Genomic DNA, 26058 nt, shown 5'->3' on the forward strand with positions numbered 1-26058 from the left:
TTTGCTAAAAGTCTAAAAATAAGTGGTTGAAGAGAGTGAAGGTCAAAAACAGTCCCTGTGAAGATGAGGTGGGCCGACCAGGAAAATCAAGGTCAGGCATTGTTGCAGACCTACGTAAGTGCAGAATGTTATTTAGAAATCACTAAAGAAAACATTAAATGTTAATACTAGTCTTGGCTATCTTACAGTAAGTAAGTACCTAAAAAAAGTATAGGGGAATTTTCTGTCTTCTTTTAATTAGCAAGCTAAAGTTAAGCACAAATTTTAAAAATATGAATATATACTATATACGGATATTTTGACACACAGCTAAAAATATGTAGGAAAGAAAATATGTAAAATCCATCCTTTTAAACCTACTGCATATTTTCTTGAAAAGAGAAAAATATCAAAGTTTGATAATGTTTTTGTGAAAGCACTAAAACTAATTACCAGGAACTTAAAGCATTATATCCAAAGTCTCTCTATTAAGACAAGATTTTAAAAAATAGCTTTATGGATGTGAAATATTCCATTTATCTCTCTAACTCCTGACCTACAACTGCATTTGTATGTGTAGCTTATGTTAAGTGATTGAAAAGCAATTGAACAAAAAGCTCTGATTAAATATTCGTGATAAGAGGTAAGTATTCTCTTCTTCTCTTCCTGTGTTTCTCCCTCTCTCTCTCTAATGTACCACCCACAACAATTACTTTGGAACTACTGTATAGTTCATCGAGGTCACACTTGTATAGCTGAAAATAAGTGTGAGTGATGGAAAGTGTTTTTTTCAACAAAATCAAGGTTACTTTTCTGAAAATATGCATTTCTATTTACAGACTTGTCCTTTTGCATTTAGAAAATAAAGATGACTATTAGCTCCAAAATTCAAGTGTAAAATATGGCTTTGATAATTATAATAAACAATTAGTAGCTGAGATTACTACTTTTATTCTAGGATGATATTTCTGGGAAAATTCTAAACGTTTTTGAAATGGCAGTAGTTAGTTCCTCTGCAAAGAGACAGGATTTGTTCATCTAGCTCCGGACCCGTGAAGTTGGTAGGTCATCTACACAGATCAGGACAAGAGTTACAAACATTCTACAAGGGTCGATACACTCACAAAAAATGTCCAACACACACTCAAAACTGTTACTTCTAACGTGTCACCATAACGGAGCAGCACTATCATTTGGTCTAAAACTGCTCTGAAAGGAATCACAAGCTTTATTCTTTCAAAAAAGAAGCAAATGATTCCTGATAGAGCTGTTCACAGTGGTAGATGTAACAGACACACCCGCATGCACGCACACATACATGATTGGCAAAGCTTAGGAGTGTAGTTTTTATAATAGATAATAATGTCTGCCTTCTTAAAAACGGCATTATTATAAGTTATAATTAATTTATAACATAATTATATGCAATATGCAATTATTATTAATGCCATTAATGGTGACCATTTACGTCAGGCACTGTGTTAAAAGACTCACATACATTATTTCATTTAATTCTCACAACCACTTTGTGATATATATGTTAGTATTTATATTTAAGGATGGGTAAACTGAGGTTCGAAGAAATTTAAGTAGCTCACTCAGTGACACATTTCAAGTAAGTTGGGAGAACTAGGAGTTGAAACCAGGTCCATATGATTCTAAAACCAAGTTTTTTAACCACTAAGCTGGGGAACTATTAGTTTTCTATTTGTTCAGATATTTAAATGGATGACTTATATGATTAATGAGCTTAAGAAAAAAATTCCCACTAAAAGTATTTTAAAAACAATCAATGTCTTACATAGTTTTTCTTTATTGAATCTATTACCTGTCTGCTGGTGATTTCTCTTCATATTCATTATACTTCCTAAAATAAACTGTTCTTATACTTAAAATACAAATATTCCCACATAATCTGTCAATTTTTAGAACCATAAAAATAGTACATATTTCAAAAGCAACTGTAGGGACAAAGCACTCATTTACTTATATGATTTGCCCGTCTTTATTTTTCCCTATTCTAACTGCCCAATTGTACCACACATCTTCACTGACCTAAGAAGATGGCAGATCTTCACTGGCAGATTCCAGTCCTTAAAATTTTCCTTATTGTTCTGTTGTATGCGTAAGTGCACAACAACTAATTGTGAATATCAAAACTGCTATGTTAAGCACACTGTGATTAAATTATGCTACTCTTGTCTTAGAACTCAAACTACAGTAATTTTGAAAATTAAAAAAAGGATAAATATTAGAATAATCAGCAAAATTATTTCTATTTTGAATAACTGGCCTTTGAAAAATAAACATCACTAGTTCAGATTTGGCCTATCCCTTTTTCTTCTTACCTCAGGTTGACTGGAAATATTCAAAATGAGCGCCCATAACTCAGCTCTCAGTGCTGTGGGACTCCCTTGTCTGATATATTGTTGAGCAGCGGCGCTATCTTGTTCCACTAGAACTGGCAAAAGTATATTAAAATCTCATTAGAAAATGCATCATTTAATAAATAACACTGAAATCTTCACTTGACAATCTTTTGGGAAGCTAACATTTCATCTTGATAGCTAACATAAATACATCTTATCTCGGCAACCTTCTTTTACTCTCCGAATTTTGATGTGGCCCTATTTCCAGCCATATAAGTTTTAAGCCTTAAGCTCCTCCACTGCCTACCCTGCCTGGTAAAAGTTTTTAATGTAGGTACCTTGTGACCACTTTGCTTTAACCACAGCTCCATGAATCTGCAACTAATGATGCATGTATATAATAAGCTTTGGATTCCATGATCAAATAAAGTCGTATCTACAGAAACCCTAAATCTCTTATGTATATTCTACTAAGTCATCGATGTTCTAGTATTTGGAAGTAGTATGGTATTTGAAGTATTATGGCTAAGAATTACAAAGAATGTAAGATACCATTCTATCAGGGGATTTCTTACCTATCTGCCACAATCAACAGAAAAGAGGGATTTTTTTAAAGAAAACTAAAAAACATCTGATAACCTTTTAAGAAGGCCAAAATTTATTCATAAGCAGCCAAATCCACAAAATCAATCTATTATACTTTTATTTTCATTTTAATTTTTGTTTTCTTTAATGAAAATACCAGCTATTTAGTCTGGAAATAAAGCTCCCCGCCCCCAAAAAGACATACTAGACAACTGCTGATATTTGTCTAACAGTGCTGTTTCTTGTATTTTCTTCTTAAAAGAAAAGACAAAAAAAAATCTTATACTAAATGAAAGTGACAAACCAAATGAAACAAAGAGATGATATGAAATAAAAAAAGATGAAACATTTTAAATTTGCCATTGTGTTCAATGAAAATGTCAAATCACACAAATGACATCTTTTAAGTTAACATGATTTTGAAAATTTAAACTAGGGAGTTTAGAATATGACAATAAAATTGCCATAGGAGGTTCATTCTGACACAAAGAGTTATTTGTACTTCATATTTCAAAGATAAAACACAATTTACAAAAACAAAGGAAAGAAATCTTCAGAAGATGGGATTAAAATTGTTCCCCGGAACAGTGGAGCCGCCTGGGTTATTAAGTCTTACCATTAGAACAGTCCTCGGGAAGGGTGACGTGTGACGGTTACATTTTCTCCTCATGCAGGAGCATAATTCCCATTAACACTAATGAGAAGTGTGCGGGCGCATCAAAGAGAGAACCTGCTTCTTTGATTTTAAAATGAAATTCTATTGCTGAATGGATTAGGCTAACATCCTTGAGGAATGTGTGTCTGCATTTACTATTATATTTCCTTTTCAGTGAACCATCTGTGGACTTCTTCATCTAACATTTATTGATGAAGCCAAATGATGCATTTCCCCTCTTTATAAAGATTCCCATTGTATTATCTATGTATTAATAGTTAAATATTACTCCTGTTTAGGCTTTTAGCATTTCAGAGATTAAATTTCATTTGGAGTATGTGATACAGACATCTACTTAGGATGGTCTCATTTTCAGAAGTTATAATAAATATAATTAAAAGCTTACCTTTTTGCCCAATACGTACATGCTCATTTTCAAACAGTTCTATAAATGATAAAATAAAATAAAATTATTAAACACAAATATGATTAAGCACATTTATAATGATATTTTTTCTGGTATTGATATTATTTTGAATTATTTTTGAATTATTTTTAGAGCTGAATGGCTCTGTAGAAAACTATAAGAATATTTAAATTTGTATGTAGAAAAATCTTTTTTCTAAGTTGTTTAAACTTTGTAGAAATTAAGAGAGTTAAGTACATTTAATCAGAAGAAAAACAACACAAAAATATTTCTACCCATTCATCTTTGATTTTTTTGCCTTAAAAACCTCCGTAAAATGTGGGTGGTTGGCAGAGGCAGGGTGGGTGGGGGGAATGGGAGAAGGCTGTCAAAAGGTACAAACTTTCAGTTATTAAATAATTAAGTCATGAGGATGTAATACACAGCATGGTGAGAATAGTCAATACTGTGTTACATATTTGAAAGTTGCTAAGAGAGTAAATCTTAAAAGTTCTTATCATAAGAAAAAAGAATCTGTAACTACCGTGTTTCCCTGAAAATAAGACCTAGCCAGACAATCAACTCAAATGCATTTTTTGGAGCAAAAATTAACATAAGACCCACTCTTATTTACTATAAGACCAGGTGTAATGTAATGTAATGTAATGCAATGTAATGTAATATAGATCAAGTCATATTAATTTTTGCTCCAAAAGATGCATTAGAGTTGACTGTCTGGCTAGGTCTTATTTTCGGGGAAACCGGGTATGCATGGTGATAGATGTTAACTAGACTTACTGTAGTGATCATTTTGCAATATATACAAATTTTGAATCATGCTCAGTCTGACTTATTTCACTTCGCATATCTCTCCTTCCATTTTAAATGCTAGCCTTCCTGCCTAGAGTAGTTTGGGTTATCGGACCTTACTTTTCATTACTGAATATTTTGTGCCAATCCCTTCTTGCCTGCAAAGTTTCTTAAGAGAAATCTTAAGTTTCTTAAGACAATCTTGACAATCTTAAGTTTCTTAAGAAATCTTAAGTTTCTTAAGACAATCTTATGGGAGGTCCCTTGAAAGTAACTACTAATAGTTGCCTTTCTCTTACTGCTTTTAAGATTCTCTCTTTGTCTTTAAATTTTGTCATTTTAATTATGATGTGTCTTGGTGTGGGCCTGTTTGGGTTCATCTTGTTTGGGACTCTCTGTGCTTCCTGGACTCACTAGTATGTTTATTTTCCTTTGGCAGGTTAGGGAATTTGCTGGAGCTTCCCTACTCCAGAGTCCAGACATCAATTGCGCACGTGGAGGACTTCCCTTTGTCAATTCCCTCAGGGATTAATATGTCCTGGGTTCTGACTCACAATAAGCAACAGATAACAAGTAAATGTATAAGCCAGAAGTCCAATGTTTTAATTTACCACGAGAGACTCATCCGACCAGATCACTGCGACTGGTTGTATAAACAGTGCGTAGCTTCCTGATAGGAAGAGTTAGTGCCCAAGTCATTTTAGGACTCTTTCCTTGGACCCAGTTGTGTACCTGCTGAGGTAGTGAATCTCTTTGTGGGCAAGATGTCCACTAAATAGATAGAAAAAAGAATCCTTGCCTTCAAGCATTTGTGTTCTTGATTGCCATAAGCACGGAATAAATTTTGGAGTTTCAATCTATTGTACATCAGTTTTACTTCGATTAGCATCTGCCTGGTAATTTTTGGTGACACCCTGTATTTATTTATAAAACATTTCCTATTGTGGGTGAACTCTGCAGGTGGCTTATTGTATCATTTTTTTGGTTGATTCTTCTTAGCTACAATTTCAGAAGGTAATATTTCCATCTGATTTCCAAATGCTACTGTTGTGCCTCATTCACTATTTGGAAATACTGATGTACTGACTATAGCTAATACCACAGTTGATCCTCAGAATTATAACCATAAATAGCATCTGAATATTTTGGAATTATTTTTAATAAAGGTAAAAAAATTGAATCATTATGTTGTATAACTGAAATTAATAGAATTTTGTATGTAATTAAATCTCAATTTATAAATATATTTGTCAGCATCATTTGCAAAGTCCTACTTCTACTATAATCTACTATTAAAGCAAATCTAAAAAAAAAAGCCTTACTACTACTTGGGTAAAATCCCACTATACAAATGCCATTTTAAAAAATCATGTGAAAAAAGCAAAGGTTGGTTTTTAAAGTATTGATCAACAAGAGAAGACTCAAACTAGACCAAATTAAAATTTTAAAACTTCTGTTCATTGAAAGACATGGCTGAGAGTGAAAAAGGTAAGCCACATATTTGTAATATGTATATCCAACAAAAGACCTATGTGCAGAATATATAAAGAATTCCTAGTAAGTCAAGAAAAAAAAGACAGGCAATTATCTGACACAAATAGGCAAAAGACTTGAACAGGTTCTTTACAAATGAGGAAATCCAAAGGACCAATAAACATATGAAAAGGTGCTCAACCACATTAATCATCAGAGAAATTCAATTAAAACTGTTATGAAATACATACCCAACACAATGGCTAAAACGAAAAAGACTGACAATTCTAAACGCAAAGGAAATGGAGCAAATGAACTTCTCAGACAAAGGTTGCAGGAATGTAAATTAGCACAACCACCTTGGAAAACTGGCAACATTTAGAAAGACTAAATACATGCACATCCTAAGACAATCAGCAATTCAGTCTCAGGTATATACTCTAATGCAAATATACTTTTACCAAGAAACATATAAAAGAATATTCATAGCAGCGCTATTGACAATAACCAAAGAGTGGGAACAACTCAAATGATCATCAATAGAACGGATAATTAGCATACAATGAATTATATGACACAGCAATGAGAATGAATGATTTATAACTACACACACCACTATGGATCTCACAAACACTAAGTTAAAGAAGCCAGATCATACGCAGTGTATGATTCCATATCTATAAAGTAAAAGAAGAGGCAAAACTGATCTACGATGTTCGAAGTCAGAATAGTTGTTACATGTGGGGGGTGGTAGAGTCTGAAAGTATGCCTAAGGGGACTTTGGGATGCTGATATTTCATTTCTTGATCTGGCTGGAGGTCACCCAAGGTCTTCACTTTGTAAAAATTTACTGATCTGTATACTTATGCATCCTTTGTGTCCTTTTCAGTATGCATGTTATAGTTCCATAAAAGTTATTTAAAAATTAAAACAAACCAAATGAAAAAGCATATAGAGGGGACTGGCTGGATTGGAAACTATGGTGTGGGTACCAGCGGAGTCTGCAGTGGAAGAGTTGATGCCCCGGCTGTTGTCAATGGATCCCTGTGACTTGACAGAAAATTTCCATCCCTCCGTACCACCGAGGACACCGCAGGAATATTTGAAGTGGGTCCAGAACGAAGCAGCTTAATGTGCAGATGTCGTGGTAGCTCAAATTGACCCAAAGAAGTTGAAAAGGAAGCAAAGTGTGAATGTTTCCCTTTCAGGACGCCAACCTGCTCCTGAAGGATATTTCCCCACACTTCAGTGGCAACAGCAGCAAGTGGCACAGTTTTCAGTTGTTCGACAGAGTGAACAGGCATAGAAATCACAGCAGTTGGATAGTAACATGACCATGCCAAAATCTGAAGATGAAGAAGGCTGGAAAAAATTTTGTCTAGGTGAACAGCTATGTGCTGAAGGGGCTGTTGGACCAACTAAAAATGAAAATCCTGGAATAGATTATATACAAATTGGTTTTCCTCCTTTGCTTAGTATTGTTAGCAGAATGAATCAGGCAACAGTAACGAGTGTCTTGGTATATCTGAGTAATTGGTTTGGAGAAAGAGACTTTACTCCAGAATTGGGAAGATGGCTTTATGCTTTATTGGCTTGTCTTGAAAAACCTTTATTACCTGAGGCTCACTCACTGATTCGACAGCTTGCAAGAAGGTGGACAGCAAAGATGATGAGAGGGTTCCTGCTTTGAATTTAGTAATCTGCTTGGTTACGAGGTATTTTGAACAATGTGATTTAGGTGATGAGCCATCTTGACGCAGCTGATCTCTCTCAGGGACAGAAGATACTTGTGATGAAGGCAGCCGAAGTCTGAGGAAGTACAATGCCAATTCAAGTACAGATTGCATCACATCTTCAACATTATGTGAGGGGCCTTCATCTTAAACTGTGCAACACAGAAGATAGCTTGTATGGATTTGAATATCTGAAGTATCTTAGGAAAACCCCACCTAGTTTCTGATGACAAGTTTTAAAGTTTTTCTATGACTACATGCAATGCCGTATGATGAAATTTTACAAATGTCCTTGGTGCTGTTTCATTGTTTTATATGAATACACATAAAATTGTATTGAAAAAAAGAAAAGAATATATAAAACCATGAAGGGGAGAACTTAGCTGTTTCCCCCACCCCAGAGAAAATCAGTTTAACTTCCTTTTCTCTTCTTTCTCCCCACCACCCGAGAGAGGACCTGCTGATTGCTTTTGTTAGATTCTATAACAGCGATTAGTTAAACTTTTCTAATTAATGGGGTCCCTGTGTGTTAAAGGTCATGAACTCCATGTGACTCTCTGAATAAGTAGAGCCTGGGTTCCCTGGCAATCTGGCAGCCATCTTGATGCTCTATTGAGCAGAAAGCTCATGTTCAGGCACTTTGAACTTCTTACCTACCTGAACTCAGTAGCAGGCTGGTGGTAAGATCTGGTCACAGAAGGAGACGGAGACCTGTCCGAGGCTAAGATTTCCACACAGTTTTCTACAATCCTGTTCTGTGATGTCCACGTTTTGTGCAGCAATATTTAATAGGGTGCTATTAAATTTTCTATTTTCCATTTGCTAATCTTTTCAATATTAGGTAACTGTTTTGGAACTATAATTCTTTTATTACCACAATGTACAAAACACTGATCCTTTTATAATTCTGCTACTGCCTCAGAATCTCAGTTTCAAAACAACTCATCTTTCAGATTTCCATAACATCCATTTAGAATAAATGTGATTTTGTTGATTTTGTTCATAATGGAATTAAATCTTTAGCTTTGATGGTTCAGACCTAATTAAACAGAAATGACTGAGTTTGGGCCTGAGATGAATGTGGTAGAGAAAGAGTACAGAACTCTCTACCAATGCATGTGAACCATACTCCATTACAATAGTCCTGGGACCTCACTGAATGGGCTTTCAAATAAGTAATTAAACATTTAAAAATGTACTGATTAGATAGTGGATGGGGGGAAGGGAGTTCACAGTGTGAGGGATATAAATGATGAATGTCTTAAGTATTACCTTGTCTTGTACACCTGAAACTAATAAATCAAAATTAAAACAAATAAAAATAAAATAAAAATGTACTGATTAACTAATAAAATAAAGAAAGTTCAACGTCACCAAACGTACATTTCCTAGGATTCATTTGAAATTCAGGCTAATATTTAACAATAGTATTTCAATTAAATTGTGGCATTTGAAAAATGTACTTCTGGGGAAAGTTCATGTAAATGTGTTTTGGGGCAGGGTCACGTTAGGAAAACTGCAATAATGAATAACTAATATTGCCTTAACAATTTCTAAAATCACATAAAAATGATCACCTTTGATTGCCATTTCAATTAATTTTGATACAGGGAATGTTACTTTCTGCTTACTAGTAACCAAAACACACATAGAACAGACTTGTAACAAATATTCAGAATCAATCATTTTTATGAGCTAAACATTTCTGAGGTTGTTAAGATTTGTGTTTGAGCATACAGTACTGTCAAGTTGGCCCCATAAAATAAATGGAAAATCTTTTTTGAGAGAAAGCTCAAAAATCAGAGGCTGTATTGCATTTAAGGATTTAACACCTGCTATACACAGAAGGGAAAGAATTTCAATTAGAAATACTTCACCTGTTGCCAGTTCTCTCCTTTAATACGGCAACATTTAGCAGCTTACCATTTTGACATTTAAAAATCAACACGAATAGTGCTACTTTTTTATCCTTTGGTTCCCAGTGACAAATAAGGCAGTAATAATGCCTCTGGTTTTCAGTACCTCTTGGATGACATTTATTAGCAGAGAGAAACCTGACACTTTAGCTAACTTTGGCAGAGCAAGAAGTGTGACAACTGCTCCAAAGTATCCCTCATGCTCTAGAAACAATGCTTTCAGTTGACCTTTTGACCAATAATCCAGTGCATATGCCAAAAGTTTCACTGAGAGAGTACCAACATGTAAAAAGTTTCCAACGAAGACAACTGTTTATTTTCTCATTAACAGCACACATTCATGCCACAGAACCAATGTTATTAGTGATAGTCACTAAAGGAGCTCTTGTTAGATCTTCTTTACTAACAAATTCTTGCTTTTCCTTATAAATCACATTCCCAAAGCTAGACACTGCAGCCCAACCTGGCAGACCAAATCTTTTACAATCTCCTCCATAAACATCACAGACCAGCTTGTCAGCTTCCGTGCTATCACCTTTGGTTGCCATGTCAAGAGCCTCTTCAAAACTTTCACAGCCAGTCAAACCGTGGAAGCCCAGAAAGGTACCCCCTCCAAGGCTTGTCCCAGTTACTCGTTTATAGTTGTCTTTGGAATGGACTGCTAAAATGCTGACCCGGGAGCCCAGCAGTGGACAGGGGCTATCCAGGTTAAAAGGCATCTTTTGGCCTCGCTCAGCTTCCGAGGCATTAGCAAAATAATAGCGCTCTGCTTGTCCACGGAAACTGACAGAATCTATATATAGCAAGCCCTTTACAAGGCAGTCAAGTTCATCCAGTTTGTGCAGATAGAGATTTCCAACTGTACAAAAATCTTTTTCAGACTTGTAAGCATCACCTCCTGTAGCACATAGCATCATGCCCAGTGTTGGGAAGCATTTATGTCTTCCCGTTTGAACAAAAGTAGGCAGGTCCTGGGTAGGACATCTGATAAAGTGCAAGTTCCCTCTTTATCCAAGAAGTGTTAAATCCTTTAGTTCAAGGTATACATCCCGAATACCAGTGGATCCATATACTACATTAGAAGTCAAATATTTCTGAATACTTCTCAAGCTCTCAGGTTCTTGCTCTTCCTCTGCTGTGATATCAATAGGTTCAAAACATGCGAGTTCTCCCAACGTCCATGCCAAAGCATGGGAAAGAGGGTTTCTCGGCATCCTTGATCTTTATGGCGACAGACTGACGAGTGAGGGGCAGCGTGGGCTTGGTGCAGGGGGGCAGTGTTGGCGACTCCTGAGGTGGCTGGGCAGTGCGCAGGCCTGGAGGGCTGCTCCCTCTGCCCGGAGGGACAGGCAGTGGCGCCTCACGTGAGGTCCAGCCTTTGGGCCCGTCCTCCACCCCCGTGAGGGGCGGCCAGGACCCTAACTTTTTAGATTTAAAAAATTATCCGTGAAGCTGATTTTACTAAATAGAATATCTGAACCAGAGTACCCTATTTTTTTTTAGTTTATTCTACTCTGAATGGCTCTGAATTAGGTAGTTGAGCAGAGTATATAATGACCAAGTAAACAAATGATTATATGTTTGGGCCCTGACAACATATAATCATTTCCCATCACTAAAGTATTTGAATATATTTATTTCAAAGACAGCATATAAAATAACTACCAGTTTCACTTTAATTAGCTATAATTGCTGAGACTCAGTAACCAAAGAATCAAAAGTTGTCAGTAAATTCATGTCTCTTATAAAGTAGATGATAATAGTGTTTTATCACTGAAAGTAGTATGAAATAAAAAGGAAAAGACTTCTTTACCGAAAGTAACTATTCAATTACATGAAATACAATGATTTTGCTTTCTATCGTGTTTCCCCAAAAATAAGTCCTAACCGGAAAAATAAGCACTAGCATGATTTTTCAGGATGCTCGTAATATAAAATAAGCCCTGAAGTGTCTTTTGAAGCAAAAATTAATATAAGAGCAGGTCTTATTTTGGGGGAAATATGGTAGGGCTTATTGTATATTACAAGCATCCTGAAAAATCATGCTAGGGCTTACTTTCTGGTTAGATCTTATTTTCGGGGAAACATGGTAAGTGCTATTTTCTAGTCCAAGAATAAGAAACCCAAAGAGGTCAGAACCAGAATTTCCAAACTGTAACCTGTGTTTCTCAAAGGATGTTCTGAGAACCACTGTGCTAATAGATGCGTCTATGTTATATTAATAGGTCTTGTTTGGAAACAAAAAGTTCTCTGGTAAAATGAGTTTACGAGATGCTGAGCTAAAAGTTCCCTTAGTCTCATAGTCTTTAAGCTAGTAACACACACTGCATGTTTTTAAAAGGTATATGCCACAGCCCTTCCCAAACCTTATTTGACAACAAGGTCTTTTCCACAGGCCATTGGGTGAATGCATCATGCAACACACTTCAGGAAATGCTGGGCCAACTGGAGATGGTTTTTTTCTTTTAGAAATAATAAGCTGTAGAAAATCTATTTACCCATACCTAATAAGAACCCATACCTAATAAGATTCATTATTATGTATATTCAGACAATAGTATCAGATTATGACACCCCCCCTTCATCATAAAGCCTTATGAAAGAATGCAAATCCTGCTCCCCTTTTATCATGGGTCTTATAAACGGTTTCCGTAGTAAGTGTGTGTGTGTGTGTGTGTGTGTGTATGTGTGTGTGTGTGTGTGTGTATTTAAAATAAAGATTCTGTATTACAAAGGTAAGGACTTTTCGCCTGACCTTTATACAACAGCTGGTAAGTGAGTGAGGAATGCACTTCAAATATAAAAATTATATAAAAGTATTGATAAAACATAGGTAACACAGGTTTGTAAAGATGAGTAAAAAGGATATAGTTCCTTAAGTCACACTTAAACTTAATCCTAAATATAAAACTTCCTTCTAGACAAACACAAACACTTTGAGAAGTAGGGAGAACAAAAATGACTGCATAAATTAAAGATATTATCAACCTCCTCCAGGCAGGCTTAGGTGCTCTTTACTCTATCCCAGTTGCCCTTTGCATATAATAATAGCAAGTACCATACCAATTCTTATCTGAAACTTATTTTCTACTATGTCTTCCCTAAAAGCAAAGATTATATCGTATCTATGTATTCACTAGTCCCTGGCCCTTAGCAGGGTCTTACACATATTTGTTATATTATGAGTGAATCAAAGAAAAAAGAACTGTACTCTAAGGAATAATAAATAGGTTTTCTAAAGCATAGCTATTATAAGGTTTAGAATAATTTAAAACACTGCTTAGGATTATTTCAAAAGTGAAACACATCAATATCATTCAAGGTATATTACTATTCTCTTTTCCTTTTGTTAGATATGTACAGCTATCATACAGAAGTAGAAGATAGTTGTCTTAGTTCCCAGCTGCTATAACAAAATACCCAGACTGGGTAGTTTACGTGTAAACAACATAAAATTATTCCTCACAGTTCTGGAGGCTAGAAGTCCAAGATCAGGGTGCCAATATAGTCGGGTTCTGGTGAGGGCCATCTTTCAGGTGGTACACTACTGACGTCTCGCTGTGGAAGGGGCTAGGGATCTGTTGGATATCTTTTTACAAAGACACCAATTCCCATTCATGAAGGCAGACTGCTTAGTTTTGAATCTTGGTTCCACCGCTTACTAGTTTTCTGACTTTGAACAAGTTACTTAACATCTCCACAACTTCAACTTTAAAATGTTGGTAACACTTCTACTGGTATCATGTAAAACATAATGCAATACCACTCTGTGCAACCAAGATGACTAAGGCAAAGAAGATGGGAGACAGCCAGCATTAACAAGCATAAAGAGCAACCACTACTCTTAAACATTGCTCGTGGAAGTGTAAACTGCTACTACCACTTTTAAAAATTCTTTAGCCGTTACCTACTAACGGTGAACTTAATGCAAACCCTAGGACCAAGATATTGCATTCCCAGACGGGTATACATGTATTTACCAAAAGACACATACTAGAATGTTCTTAGCAGCCTTATTTGGAATAGCCCCAAACTTGAAACTTCCCAAATACCCACCTACAATGGAATGGGTAAATAAGTGTGCTATATTGATACAATGGAACACTATACTGTACAATGGAACACTATACTGATACAATGGAACACTATACTGATACAATGGAACACTATACTGTAAAAAAAAACAGATGTTTTTTCTTTTTTTTTTTTTAATTTATTGGGGTGACAATTGTTAGTAAATTTACATAGATTTCAGGTGTACAATTCTGTATTACATCATCTATAAATCCCATTGTGTGTTCACCACCCAGAGTCAGTTCTCCTTCCATCACCATATATTTGATCCCCCTTAGCCTCATCACCCACCCCCCACCCCCTTACCCTCTGGTAACCTCTAAATTATTGTCTGTGTCTATGAGTAAAAAATCCAGATTTATAAATATAGCAATATGGCTGAATTTCACAAAGATAATGTTGAACAAAGAAAGTCAAACATCAAAGAGTACATACTTCTGTATGTTTTAATTAATAGAATTGTCAAAGCTAATCTATGCTGGTGGAAATCAGAATAGTGCTTATCTTTGACACGATGATAAAGATTGAAAGAGGTTAACAGGGGGCTTCAATTTATTGATCTGTGTGTATACAATTCATAAAAATACAATTCATAAAAACTCATTGAGCCATTCTCTCATGATATATATATATATGCACATATATATATATACTTTTCCATATGTATTATATATGAGGTGTGATCACAAAATATGGCGAATGCTTAAATTTTAAAAAAAATTAAATTTTTTTTTAAAATACAGTAAAAAACACATTGCCATTAATCCCCTTCAAAATACTCCTCCTTGCTTCAGACACTCTTCTCCCATTGTTTTTGCCATTTTTGAAGCAGTTCTGGAAGTCCTCTTTCATGAGTGTCTTTAGTTGCACTGTCACGGCTGCCTCGATGACCTGAATCAATTCAAAATATTTACCTTTCATGGTCATTTTGACTTTGGGGAAGGCCAGAAGTCACATGGTGTCAGATCTGCTGAATAAGGTGGATGAAAGTACACCATAATGTTTTTAATTTGTCAGAAATTGCCATAGCAGAAGTGATGTGTGACATGGAGCATTGTCATGATGGAGGATGAAGTAAAGACACTCATGAAAGAGGACTTCCAGAACTGCTTCAGAAAGTGGCAAGAATGATAGGATAAGTGTGTTCAAAGTGAGGGGGAGTTTTTTGGGGGGATTAATGGCAATGTGTCTTTTACTGGAATAAATTTTTTTATTTAAACATTCACTGTATTGTTTGATCACACCTCATATTAATAAAGTTTTAAAAGTGGTAATAACATACCTTCTAGATTGCTGAGAGGTTAAAATGAGATAATACACATATAACACATAGTACATGCTCAGTAATTGTTTATTATTATGTTTATTATTATTAAGAACAATAAATACCCAACTTCTTTATTTTATAGAGGAAGAAACAAGCGCAGAGACATAAAACGACTTGTCCACAACACACAGCTGGCCAGCGGCAGATGAAAGACTAAAAGTTTCCTGACTCCTGTCTAGTATTATTTCTAGTACAACATAGGCCTCCCATATTTTAAGTCAATTTTTACTTTCTTTTTATTACACCTCAATATCAATCTGTTTTTTATGAAAAACGCAATGTATTTATGACAAAAAAGAAAAGTCAGGGAAGTTTTTTGGATGGATAAAGTTTAAAAGACCCTAATTTTAAAGGCTAAGTTTATTCAAAGTAGAATGTCATGTTAGCTTAGTTTGGTAATATGTAAAATAATAAAAATAGATATTGATGGCCAGTAAAGGGAAATCTGAGTGTTGCCAATGAAGATTTTGCCAACAAAATTACTTATGTATGTACAATGACTTTTCAACATTATTTTAAAGATCTTCAAATAAAAAAACAAGATCTAATTGAACTCTGATAATTACAACATACAGGGTTCTGTTTGATAATTAAGAGTAACCAAGGAAAGGCAAAAAGCATGCTTAGTTTTCAGACATAAGAAAGTTACTAGATTAATTTGGAGATGACAAGATCAACCTTCACCTCACTCTCATTTACCATGAATCATATGCCATATGGGTGAAATACTAACCAGGAGGCACTTGTGTGGAATCGTCTATACCCAGTTGTCCTGTAGTTAAGCCAAGTTCTACAAAGAATTCTTTCTGAAAAACAACACACATAGTGTTAATGTTAACGTACATCTCAGACTTTGCTATACATCATTAAAAAAAAAAAATCACCTTCACCTAAATGTCAGTGTAAATAAAAATCACAATGTAAAACAAATCTTTGCTTCATTCAAATATCTAAAAAAGAAAATGACATTATTGAACATTTAAATAGTAACACACTAGCTCAAAATTAAGGAGCAGAACAACTATAATTCTTTTTTATTGTAAGTATTGCTATGTAACATTTATTATTTTCATGTGAGATAAACATGAATAGAAAAGACAAAAGCTTTTAGGAAAAAGTTATATATATTGGGAAAAGAAACACAGAATATTTTTCCAAATGTAGAGCCTTTAATAGTATTTTTCTTTCTCCTAATTTCTTCTAAGAAAAAGTTTTACTTTGACGCCTTCTGACCAATATGAGTGATGCCAATGTTTTTTTAAAAAACTGTTTTTAAAGTAGTTCTTGATTTTGCCTTTTTTAGGTAATAGGCTAATCAGTAAAGTGAGGAATTATAATTATCCTTTGAGTAAAGAACTATTAACATTCAAATCTTTCCTGAAACACAAATATACACACAATATATGCAGGAATTGTCAATTTTATCTTCTAGTAATCATTGTCTACAATTACCAACACAATTCTGCATCTCTACTTTCTATGCTACTGTACTTCAGTCAGCTCTTAGTCAACTAAACACTGCAAATATCAAAAACAACATAAATTAATTTTTAAGTAAAATTAGACCATCAAGTGCTCTGCTAAAATACAAATAAATTAGATTTATTCTCCAGACTTCCTCTACTTATCTAGTAATGTCTAGGGGAAGTAATCATGTTTGTTTGTTACTGAAAATATATAACAACCCCATTTTATTGATATTATTTTTCTTTCCTAAGTAATTAAATATTTCTATTAATATTTGCCTCAGTGTTTTGTCACTATTCTAATTGCTAAAACCAAACTTCCTTCTCCTTAAAAAAATGGAATTAGTTTTAATCTTTCCAAATTATCTATTATTATTTAAGTTAGTAATTTATTAATGTCCCTCACAAGACAGTTATTCAGCCTAATATGTACGCACATTTCATTTTGTATTGATTTTAAATAACTGCCATTATATTTCAATTTTTAACTAAACTTTATTTTTGTCTATGTTTTAAAAAAGCACTGCATCGTAAGTTACTAATTTTTAACAACTAAAGAGGTAAAATTTAATGTTAATTCTTCCATTCTCAAGCACTGTCTTCCATTTATTTAAAACTCATCCTTCATTGAAATCATTAGACTTAATAATGTATTTGATTTTTTAATAAATTTGACCTTCGTACTATAGAGGGACTTAAGTCCAATAAATATTAGGTTCTATACTCACAATGGAGAATTAGACTCATGCTAAGACATGTTAGGAACATAAACAACTCTGAACATCCATTTTCTATTTCACTGCTCTGGACTATATTTTACTCAACATCAATAGACCTGGGCCCTAATCTTAGACTTCCTTCAAAACTCACCCAAGACACAATGCCTTCTAGGACATCTTTGATATTCCAGGCTGATTTAAGCAATTCTCTATGCACATGTATTACCTTCTGTCAACCTCTACCAAAGCATATAATCACATCACAGTGACATGATGATTTTTAATATCCATCTCCCCACTATCCTGAAGCTCTTGGAAGAGGGGGACTGCCTCATACACATTTGCACCCCCAGTAGTTAGCATAGTGCTAAGTGGCACATAAGAGAGGGCTCAATAAATATTAAACCACACTACTGAACTTTAGTTCCAATCTGCTGCCTCCACATGACTGAATTAGCAAACAGGAATTATTCAGCAACGTCACTTTACAGTTAATATATTTCAGTATTAAGAAATTTCCTTTTAACTTGTATACGTCTATATACCATTGTGAACTAGGTTTAAAGGCCATCCATTATAGAATCACAAGACTCACTGAGCCTCACCAAGTTCATCTAGACAGACCAGGGTCACAGATAAACCATGCATTCTGGAGCCAGAATCATCACATCTCCAGGCCATGTGGTTCAGTGAAGGTGGGAACAACTATGCCTAATGACCACAGGAAGAGAAGGATCTAACCATACTCATAGTATAGCCAGTTTCTTGAAAATTAGTCACAGGCTATTTTGTGCCAATAACTAAGGATGAATCCACATCAGCTCCAGGACCCCTCAGACAGACAGAAGACACAATTAGTCCCACTCACACACATGGTTTTCATATATTATCAACTTTCCCTGCTTCTTTACTGGAAATCCTTCAAACTTGTGCAGATAGCAGTACCTCGGAGAAGACTTCCCACCACTTCCAGGAGAAGAATCTGCCATTTCCTCTTTTGTACAAAACCAGCGTTTTGTACAAACCACTACTAATATAAGACTTTTAACACTTTTAAAAGATAACTTCTTAAAACTTAACTTGTTATCAAGTTAAGTTATAGTGAGTAGTTATAGTGAACAGTTACATGCTGCTTACTATGTTCCCCTAACAGGGTGGCTTAAACAACAGAAATTTGCTCTCGCAGCTCTGAAGGCCAGAAGTCCAAAACCAAGGTGTGAAGGGGCCATGCTCTCCTGAAGGCTCTAGGGAGAGTCTGCTCCACGCCTCTCTCTCAGCGCTGGTGTTGCTGGCAATCTTGGGTGTCCCTTGGCTTATAGAGCTGCATCGTCACTCCAGTCTCTGCCTTCATTGTCCTATGACATTCTCCTTGTCTCGAAATCATCATCTTAACTTGCATCGGCACAGACTGTTTCCAAATGAGGTCACATTCACAGGTACTGGAGGTTAGGAACTCAACATATCTTTTTGGGGGGACACAATTCAACCCATAACTTCGATCTTAACTTATTGATCTGCACAACACTTCTCTGAGATGCTATTATTCCAACTTTACAAAAAAGTAAACTAAGGCTCAAGGTCAAGAAAACTTGCTGAAGGTCACACAGCCAGTAAGTGGCAGAGCAAGAATTTAAACCCAGGTTAGTTGGCTTCAGAATCTAATCATCTCACCATCATGCTATACTGTCTCTACATGCAGCAAGTAGTTTAAGAAGTCAAATAGGCTAAAAGACTTGTGACAATAACAAAATGGCAGTTCCCTATCTTACACACTTCTCCCCAACAAAACATACACACATTCACTCATAACTGACCCAGAATCCAGGGAAAATCACTTTCAGCTTTCTTTCTGGTATAGAAATCTATACCAGTTTCAGATAGCTATTGATTTTTATGTTAAATGAGGATTTTAGCTCATGTACTTCTCTTTTCCTTTCTCCATCATTCCAATATAATTATACATCAATATTGAGTTTGCATTATTATGACCATTTAAATATTATTCACTGCTGAGCCACATCATATGCTATAAATGTGTTTCCTTTCTTGTACTTCACTTTGTTCAGTTCATAATTAAACCATTTTTCACTTAGACAATTTTCTCTAATCATATACTTCTTACACCCTGAAACAACTTTGAAAACACCCTCCTCAATATAATTTTGCCTATGGTCAAACCTGTCTGATCATCTGGACTTTTGGTGTTTTTCTTGCAGACTTTCATCCTGGAACCCTCCAATCTCCTGCTCCAATCTGGAATCGCTGTGCACAGCCTGTGTCCTGGAGCTTCTTTCTCTCCATTATCATTCTGGAAATGGTTCTCTTAGGTTGAAATCCTGTTTCCTTGGTCCTCTATTTGCTCTTTTTGTTTATGGCCTTGTTGGGGGGTCACTTCTACCAACAGCTCCCTGAATGAGAGTAAATACTTTAGATCACGTACATCTGAAAATGTCTCCTCCAACTTCACATTTGACGGACTGTTAATTACATACAGTATTCTAGGCTTGAAATCATTTGGATTTTTAGAGGCATGACTTCAAAATCTTCTGGCTTCCAGTCCTGCTGCTGAGAAATCAGATGCCACTCTGACTCCTGATACTTAGACATGTACTCAGTTTTTCTTCTACGAAAAGTTTTTAGTCTTTTCAGGTGCCTTGCTATGGGTCTTCTTTTATCCACGGTGTTGGGTACTAGGTGGGCCTTTTCATAGTGGAGGTTTCTGTCTTTCAGTCCTTGGAAATTTTAATAATTCCCTTATCTGTTTTCTCTTTCTGGAACTCCGACTGGTCAGATGTTAGCTCTCCTGGATTGATCTTCTCATTAAAAAAAACAAAAAAAATACCATTTCTCTCTTATTTTTCATCTTTTTGGCTTTTTTCTTTTGCTGGGTCTTCTGACAGATTTCCTTGGCTTTGTTTTTAACTCTTCTACTGATTTTCTTTTTTTTTGCATACCATATTTTTTATTCCTAAAAGCTCTTTTCCATTCTCATATTTTGTTATTTTAATACAATTAAAGAGAGCCAGCTATACTACTAAGCAATCTCATTTACTGAAAAAAAATATGATGCTTGACACTTGACTGGTAAATTACATCTGAAATGGAAGACTATGAGTGGATTATAAAAAATCTACTGGAAAACACAGGACTTAGCTGCCTGCTGTTGTATCCCTTGAGAGTACTTGGAAGCTGTGTTCATGTGCACTGCAAGAATCATTATCAAGTTATCACTGTATATGAGACTTCCTTGTGTAACCCTGTCACCTCCAATTGGATGCAATCCTTGTGGGGGCTAAGAAGTAGCATCTGGTTGGATGTAAGGATTTCCAGTGAAGATCTATCTGATAATGGCATGCTGATATACTGCCATGCTCTGTTTTCTGTTCTGTATCACTCTATAAATCTAAGTGAACCTGGTGACAGGTTATGGCCTATTGTATCTTGTGAATGTGAATGTAATTCAAACCTGAAACAACTATTAGTGGTCGTAAGTGCTCATTCCATACATTGGCTATTTTTGCTATTATTATTATTTTTTCACCTGTTTGTCTTAGTTTTGGTTGCTGCCTTTCAAATTGGCAGATTTCAAGTATCCGTAGATCCCAGGCTGGTCATTTATGATGGAGGCAATAAAAATCTGACTGGCAGATCCGTCTGCAAGGATTGGGAGTAGAGTGTGGTGGGCTTCACTGTGAGGCAATTTGATAGCCAGCCAGCTACCTTGTTTGAGAGGGTTCTTCACAGCTCTCTTAGTCTCTTCTCTGGCGGAGGATGAGGAAGAAGAGAACCGGGAAAGCATAGTAGTGGTGGTAAGGGATGAGGGAATTCATCTCACCATTCGATTAACTTTCACTTAATTCCTCTGTTTTTCCATACAGTGCCTCATTCCTGTCTTGCTTTGTATCTGAGGTCTCTGAGTTCTTATCCCTTCTGACTGTTTCTCTAATGAACATGCCTCTGGCCTCCGATGGGGAGGAGCAGTCTGGGGCATGTCTCACCCCTCCTGATACAGACTTTCATACAATCTCCACATTCAGCCCCATGGCTCAGCATGGCCTTGTATAACATGTGGGGTCTGCAACTCTTGAGCTTTCCAAAGTCCTATGTAAAAAATCATCTTGCTTCTTGTATCAGTCAGTGTTCAATCAGGAAATAGAAACCATACCAGAAAGGTGAACAGGAAAAAATAGAATTAGCAAATACAGAAAGCAACGATGACTTCTAGGCTGAAGGACAGCAAATCAAGAAGGGACAAAGAATCCAGGAAAGCGTCTCCTTCCCTGCCCTCAAGACTGAGATTCAGATCTCTATGGTGATGGAGTGGTTGCCACAGGAACATGCAGACCAGAGGTGGTGACGAAACTTGCCAGAGGGTACAGGCCAGTGCTGGTTGGTTACGGGCTTCCCAGGTGAGTGCTACTGGGTCCTCTGCGTGCCGATCAGCTGGTTCCCACCCAAGGGAACCAGGAAAGGAAGCCTCTTTCTCCTGCTATAATGATCCTGCAGGGTCCGTGCAGAACCCTTGTAACAAAGCCTAATACGAGGCCAGGTGGCAAAAGAGAGTTTATAAGGTCCAGTTCCAGTATAACACAGCAAAGCAGAAAAAGGTAGATTTGGAGCTGAAAGACAATCAACTGATTTCTCTCCTTACTTTCCCTTATCTCCCTCAGTGCCTCACCATGTTGGGAGCTTAATAAAGGTTGGCTGAATTAAAAAATGTGTATCTTTAAAAAAAAATTATGAAATTCACAATGTGTTTCAATCCATTTTATAGACATACATCAGGCACTTGAACCCCAACAAGCTGTCTTATAAATCTATGCTGTTTAGTAAAATGAGGAATAAGCGAAAGCATTTATAGGTCAATGTCAGCTCATCTTTAATCCCACTAGCAGAGCAACTCACTCTCTATATGACACATTTACAATAAAAAAGAAACTATGCAATTTATTTATTTATTTAGCAGATGGCCCTATTGGTTAGATATATGCTGCACCAAAATATTTTTCTAATGATTGTTTTCTAAAATATGCTCATTGGTTTTTAGATGCCTATACTTACCAATTCAGGGATGTCTTTTACTTTCAGAGGAACTTGAATTAAACCCAAATGAGTCCTGAAACTAAGAGAATCACCATTTTCATAATTTGGGTTGCGAAGATTAATTAATACCTTTAAAAACAAATCCAACAAAATTAATTAGTTTCTTTATAGGATGTCTACACTTATAAAATTGGCAGTCATATTCTTGTTGTATCACCACAAAATTAAAAACTATCTGGGGTTATGCATATACTCTAGTGACATTCTAAAATACTGTAAAATTATATTAAAATGTAAAAATGCCATAAACACGCTTTAATTAGGATGGCTTAGTAGTCCAACTGATAATCTACCATATAAAACTAAAAAGTTAGGAATTTAGCTTTAAAGAAAAACTTTTTGATGGTAAGGAAAAATAAAAATTGTTTGATTATGATAATTTTCCAGGGAAGGTGATAGAAAAAACTTTTTAAATGCCTGATTATAAAAGTTACCAGGGAAAATTTTAGAACCAACTCTAACCCTTTTAAAAATAAATACAGACAATGTTTTAAGAAAGAGGATGAAGTAATATTGCAGAGTATCACCTCTAAATCAAACCTACATGGAGAAAAAAAAAAAAGGAAATTTTCAGATTCCAAGCTAACAAGAAAGACCATTTACATACTTTTCAAAATTAAGCAGATAAAAAAAGTCAGATATTTGCATATCCATTAATCTAGGAATCTCCTTTCTATGAGTGTAGTTACAGAAATATAGATGTTTGTAAAAATAGTGCAGAAAGAATGTTAATGAAGTGCTGCTTATAAGGAAGAACATAATGCAACTTAAACATCCCACCAAAACAACTTAAGCATTCCCACATCAGAGGGAATTATTTAAATAATTAGGATTAATTTATATAAGAATATACAGTGTAATATGCCTCAATTAATATAAGTAATGATATGAAAAAATGTTCATAATATATTGTTTTTAAAAATTATAGTACTTGTAGTGTTTATTGCTGTATAATGTTATGATGAGTAATTTTATTTAAAAATTTCTTCTTCCAATATATGGTGATGGAAAGAGAACTGACTCTGAGTGGTGAACACACAATGTGAGATATAGATGATGAATTACAGAATTGTACACCTGAAATCTACATAACTTCACTAACAATTGTCACTTCAATAAACTTTAATTAAAAAAAATTCTTATGTATGAGCTGCCACGGGCTGCTGTGGGCTGCCGTGGGCTACCATGTGCCACCATGAGTGGCCAGTGGCCAGCGTGGCTGGCAGCCAGCAAGAGCTGCTGTGAGTGGCCAGCCGATGACTGGCGACCGACCCCTCAGCCAGGGGGAACGCAAGGCTCATAATACCAGCATGGGCCAGGTTGCTGTGCCCTACACAACTAGACTGAGAAACAACGGCTTGAACTGGAGTTGCGGGAGAGAGGTGGAAGAAGGAAAAAAATAAACTAATTAATTAATTTTAAAAAATAAAAAATAAGTGGCTTAGCAAAGAATCAACAATGTTAAACATAGACTAATAAAGAACAGCACAATTTTACGCTAATTACACAAATAAGGTATCATATTGCATGGGAAACTTATAAAAACAGAAAAGGAAAAGAAATTATGAATACATGGGCAATAGAAAATACTAGAAATGCAGAAACTAAACTAAGGAAATAATTATAGAGAATGTTCTTGAACTAAAGAAGAATCTTAGCATGAATACTAAAGGATCAATTCAGCAACAATCCTTAAGGAAACAGAATGTATGACTTTCAAGGAGAAAACACAGTTAAAGGTAACATGTAAAAATTACATGAAATTTCAGCCCTCAGTGCTAGAAAAGGAAAGAGTTTGGGAGAAACCTTTAAGAAGCTAAGAGAAATAATGGGATCGCTATAAAGGCAATTTCTAACCAATATAACTTCTCTTTAAAGTTAAAAGGAGACTACAACTCCAAAAGGCCTGAAATAGTTTCTAACAGCATTTAATGCTGGCAAACTGGTATCAGAGACAACAGATTCAGAAAAGAAATAAAAATAAATTGTGAAAGATTCATTCATTCATTCAAAACCTATTCATTGAGCAAGTGTATGCTAAGCATTGTTCCACGTGTTGGCGATACAGCAGTTAAAGATTGGGATCAACTTCCAGCTGGTTATCTATCTATGCTCATCTCCAGGGATACCTGGAAGTCTTGTAGTGACCCTTAGTCAAGATGGGATAGAATATACTAACCAGTCATTTATAATGTGCTACTTAACGTAGCTTGTATTTACATTGTTTATTGTCTGGACTACTAAAACAGAGGGAATAAAAAGGGAAAAGATTCACCGAGAGACTGTATGTTCCAGGCAGCAGGCTACAGTCACTATTCACAGTCACTATTTTTTAATAAAAATCTTCCTAATTGATTTACTTGCTTCTAATCTTTCCATACTCCAATGTATTTTCCAAGAACATTTTCGAAACACAAATCTGATCTTGTCATTCCACTGCTCCAGTGGCTCAGGGGCTATTTACATGCAGATTCCTCTGCCTGGAGATATTCTTACATCATCATTTCTTTCATTTTTCCCTTATTAATATACATATATTTAACTAATAGAACGTACCTCAAGAAAATCCTTAGGTGCATAAACAGGTCTAAAAAGGCTTAAATCTAGAATTAAGAAGATAGATTAAAACAAATTTCAGTTAATTCATTATATGAATGTTTACTAATAATAAATGTTAATGATTCCTTCATACGTTGCTGTGCAGCTAGATTAATTTAAACATTTGTAGAGTATGATTATTTGTCATACATTTTCTTAAGTCTTGGGAACATAAAAATAAAAAGACAGTCCTTCCCTTCACAGCCTAGATGACATATTCTGGAAGAAATTAAGAGTTTCCCTTTCATAAGTTTATAATAGATTATTTACAATTGAATTGAAAAAAACAATGTCAATATAATATAAAAATTGGACGTGAGAATTCTCAAAACACGTAGAATACAAGCAATGCATTCTTAGTGAGCTCCTCTGGTTGTATTGAACTGTTCTCCCTTATATGTAGTTGTCACTCATTACATGTTTATAAAATTGGTTGACTCAATTTTAAACGTTAAAGAGACCAAAACAAGTTCTTAAAAACATTTTAAAAGTCTTAAAACTTTTCACTATTTAACCTATATTTAACATCTCAAAGTAATTAAAGCTTGAAAAATATTTACCTTAACTAGGAGTCTAAGAAATCCATGGAATGATTTAATTTACTTTTACAAAAATGTTTTCAAATGCTGCTTTAAAAAAAGTATAATTGATTTAAATGTTCTCAAAAGAATGGAGAACACTGACCAACGTTAAGGATTTTTGAAGTGCAAAGTACAAGTTTAAGCAAACAAAACAGATGACAGTAAATTCATGGGAAGGGAAAGTTGATACCTGTCCAAAAAAATTGTTCATATTGTTATTTTGGATCCATAATTAAGAAGGCAATTTTTCCCCCACTACCACAT

The 26058-nt window shown here is 35.2% G+C and overlaps 1 protein-coding gene and 2 pseudogenes across 11 annotated transcripts in view; 1 reads left to right on the top strand and 2 right to left on the bottom strand.

Annotated features, from left to right (window-relative positions):
- Nucleotides 1–26058, bottom strand: part of TBC1D19 (TBC1 domain family member 19) — a 118782-nt gene that overhangs the window by 52147 nt on the left and 40577 nt on the right. For all 9 annotated transcript variants that reach the window (XM_081068690.1, XM_081068696.1, XM_081068691.1 and 6 more), the window contains 5 exons: nucleotides 25172–25218; nucleotides 22574–22684; nucleotides 16061–16133; nucleotides 3995–4033; nucleotides 2328–2440 (listed from right to left, as the gene is read on the bottom strand). In XM_081068690.1, coding sequence (XP_080924816.1) covers nucleotides 2328–2440; nucleotides 3995–4033; nucleotides 16061–16133; nucleotides 22574–22684; nucleotides 25172–25218 — 383 coding nt within the window. The remainder of the gene's footprint in view (nucleotides 1–2327; nucleotides 2441–3994; nucleotides 4034–16060; nucleotides 16134–22573; nucleotides 22685–25171; nucleotides 25219–26058) is intronic.
- On the top strand, nucleotides 7257–8032 carry LOC308498771 (gem-associated protein 2-like; annotated as a pseudogene). Its single transcript has one exon. The product of its transcript is annotated as a gem-associated protein 2-like (transcript).
- LOC308495976 (pantothenate kinase 3-like) lies at nucleotides 9967–12428 on the bottom strand (annotated as a pseudogene). The gene is made up of 2 exons: nucleotides 12425–12428; nucleotides 9967–11344 (listed from the first exon to the last, which is right to left on the bottom strand). The product of its transcript is annotated as a pantothenate kinase 3-like (transcript).

Source organism: Rhinolophus hipposideros, assembly GCF_964194185.1.
Source record: "Rhinolophus hipposideros genome assembly, chromosome: 1".
NCBI lineage: Eukaryota > Metazoa > Chordata > Mammalia > Chiroptera > Rhinolophidae > Rhinolophus > Rhinolophus hipposideros.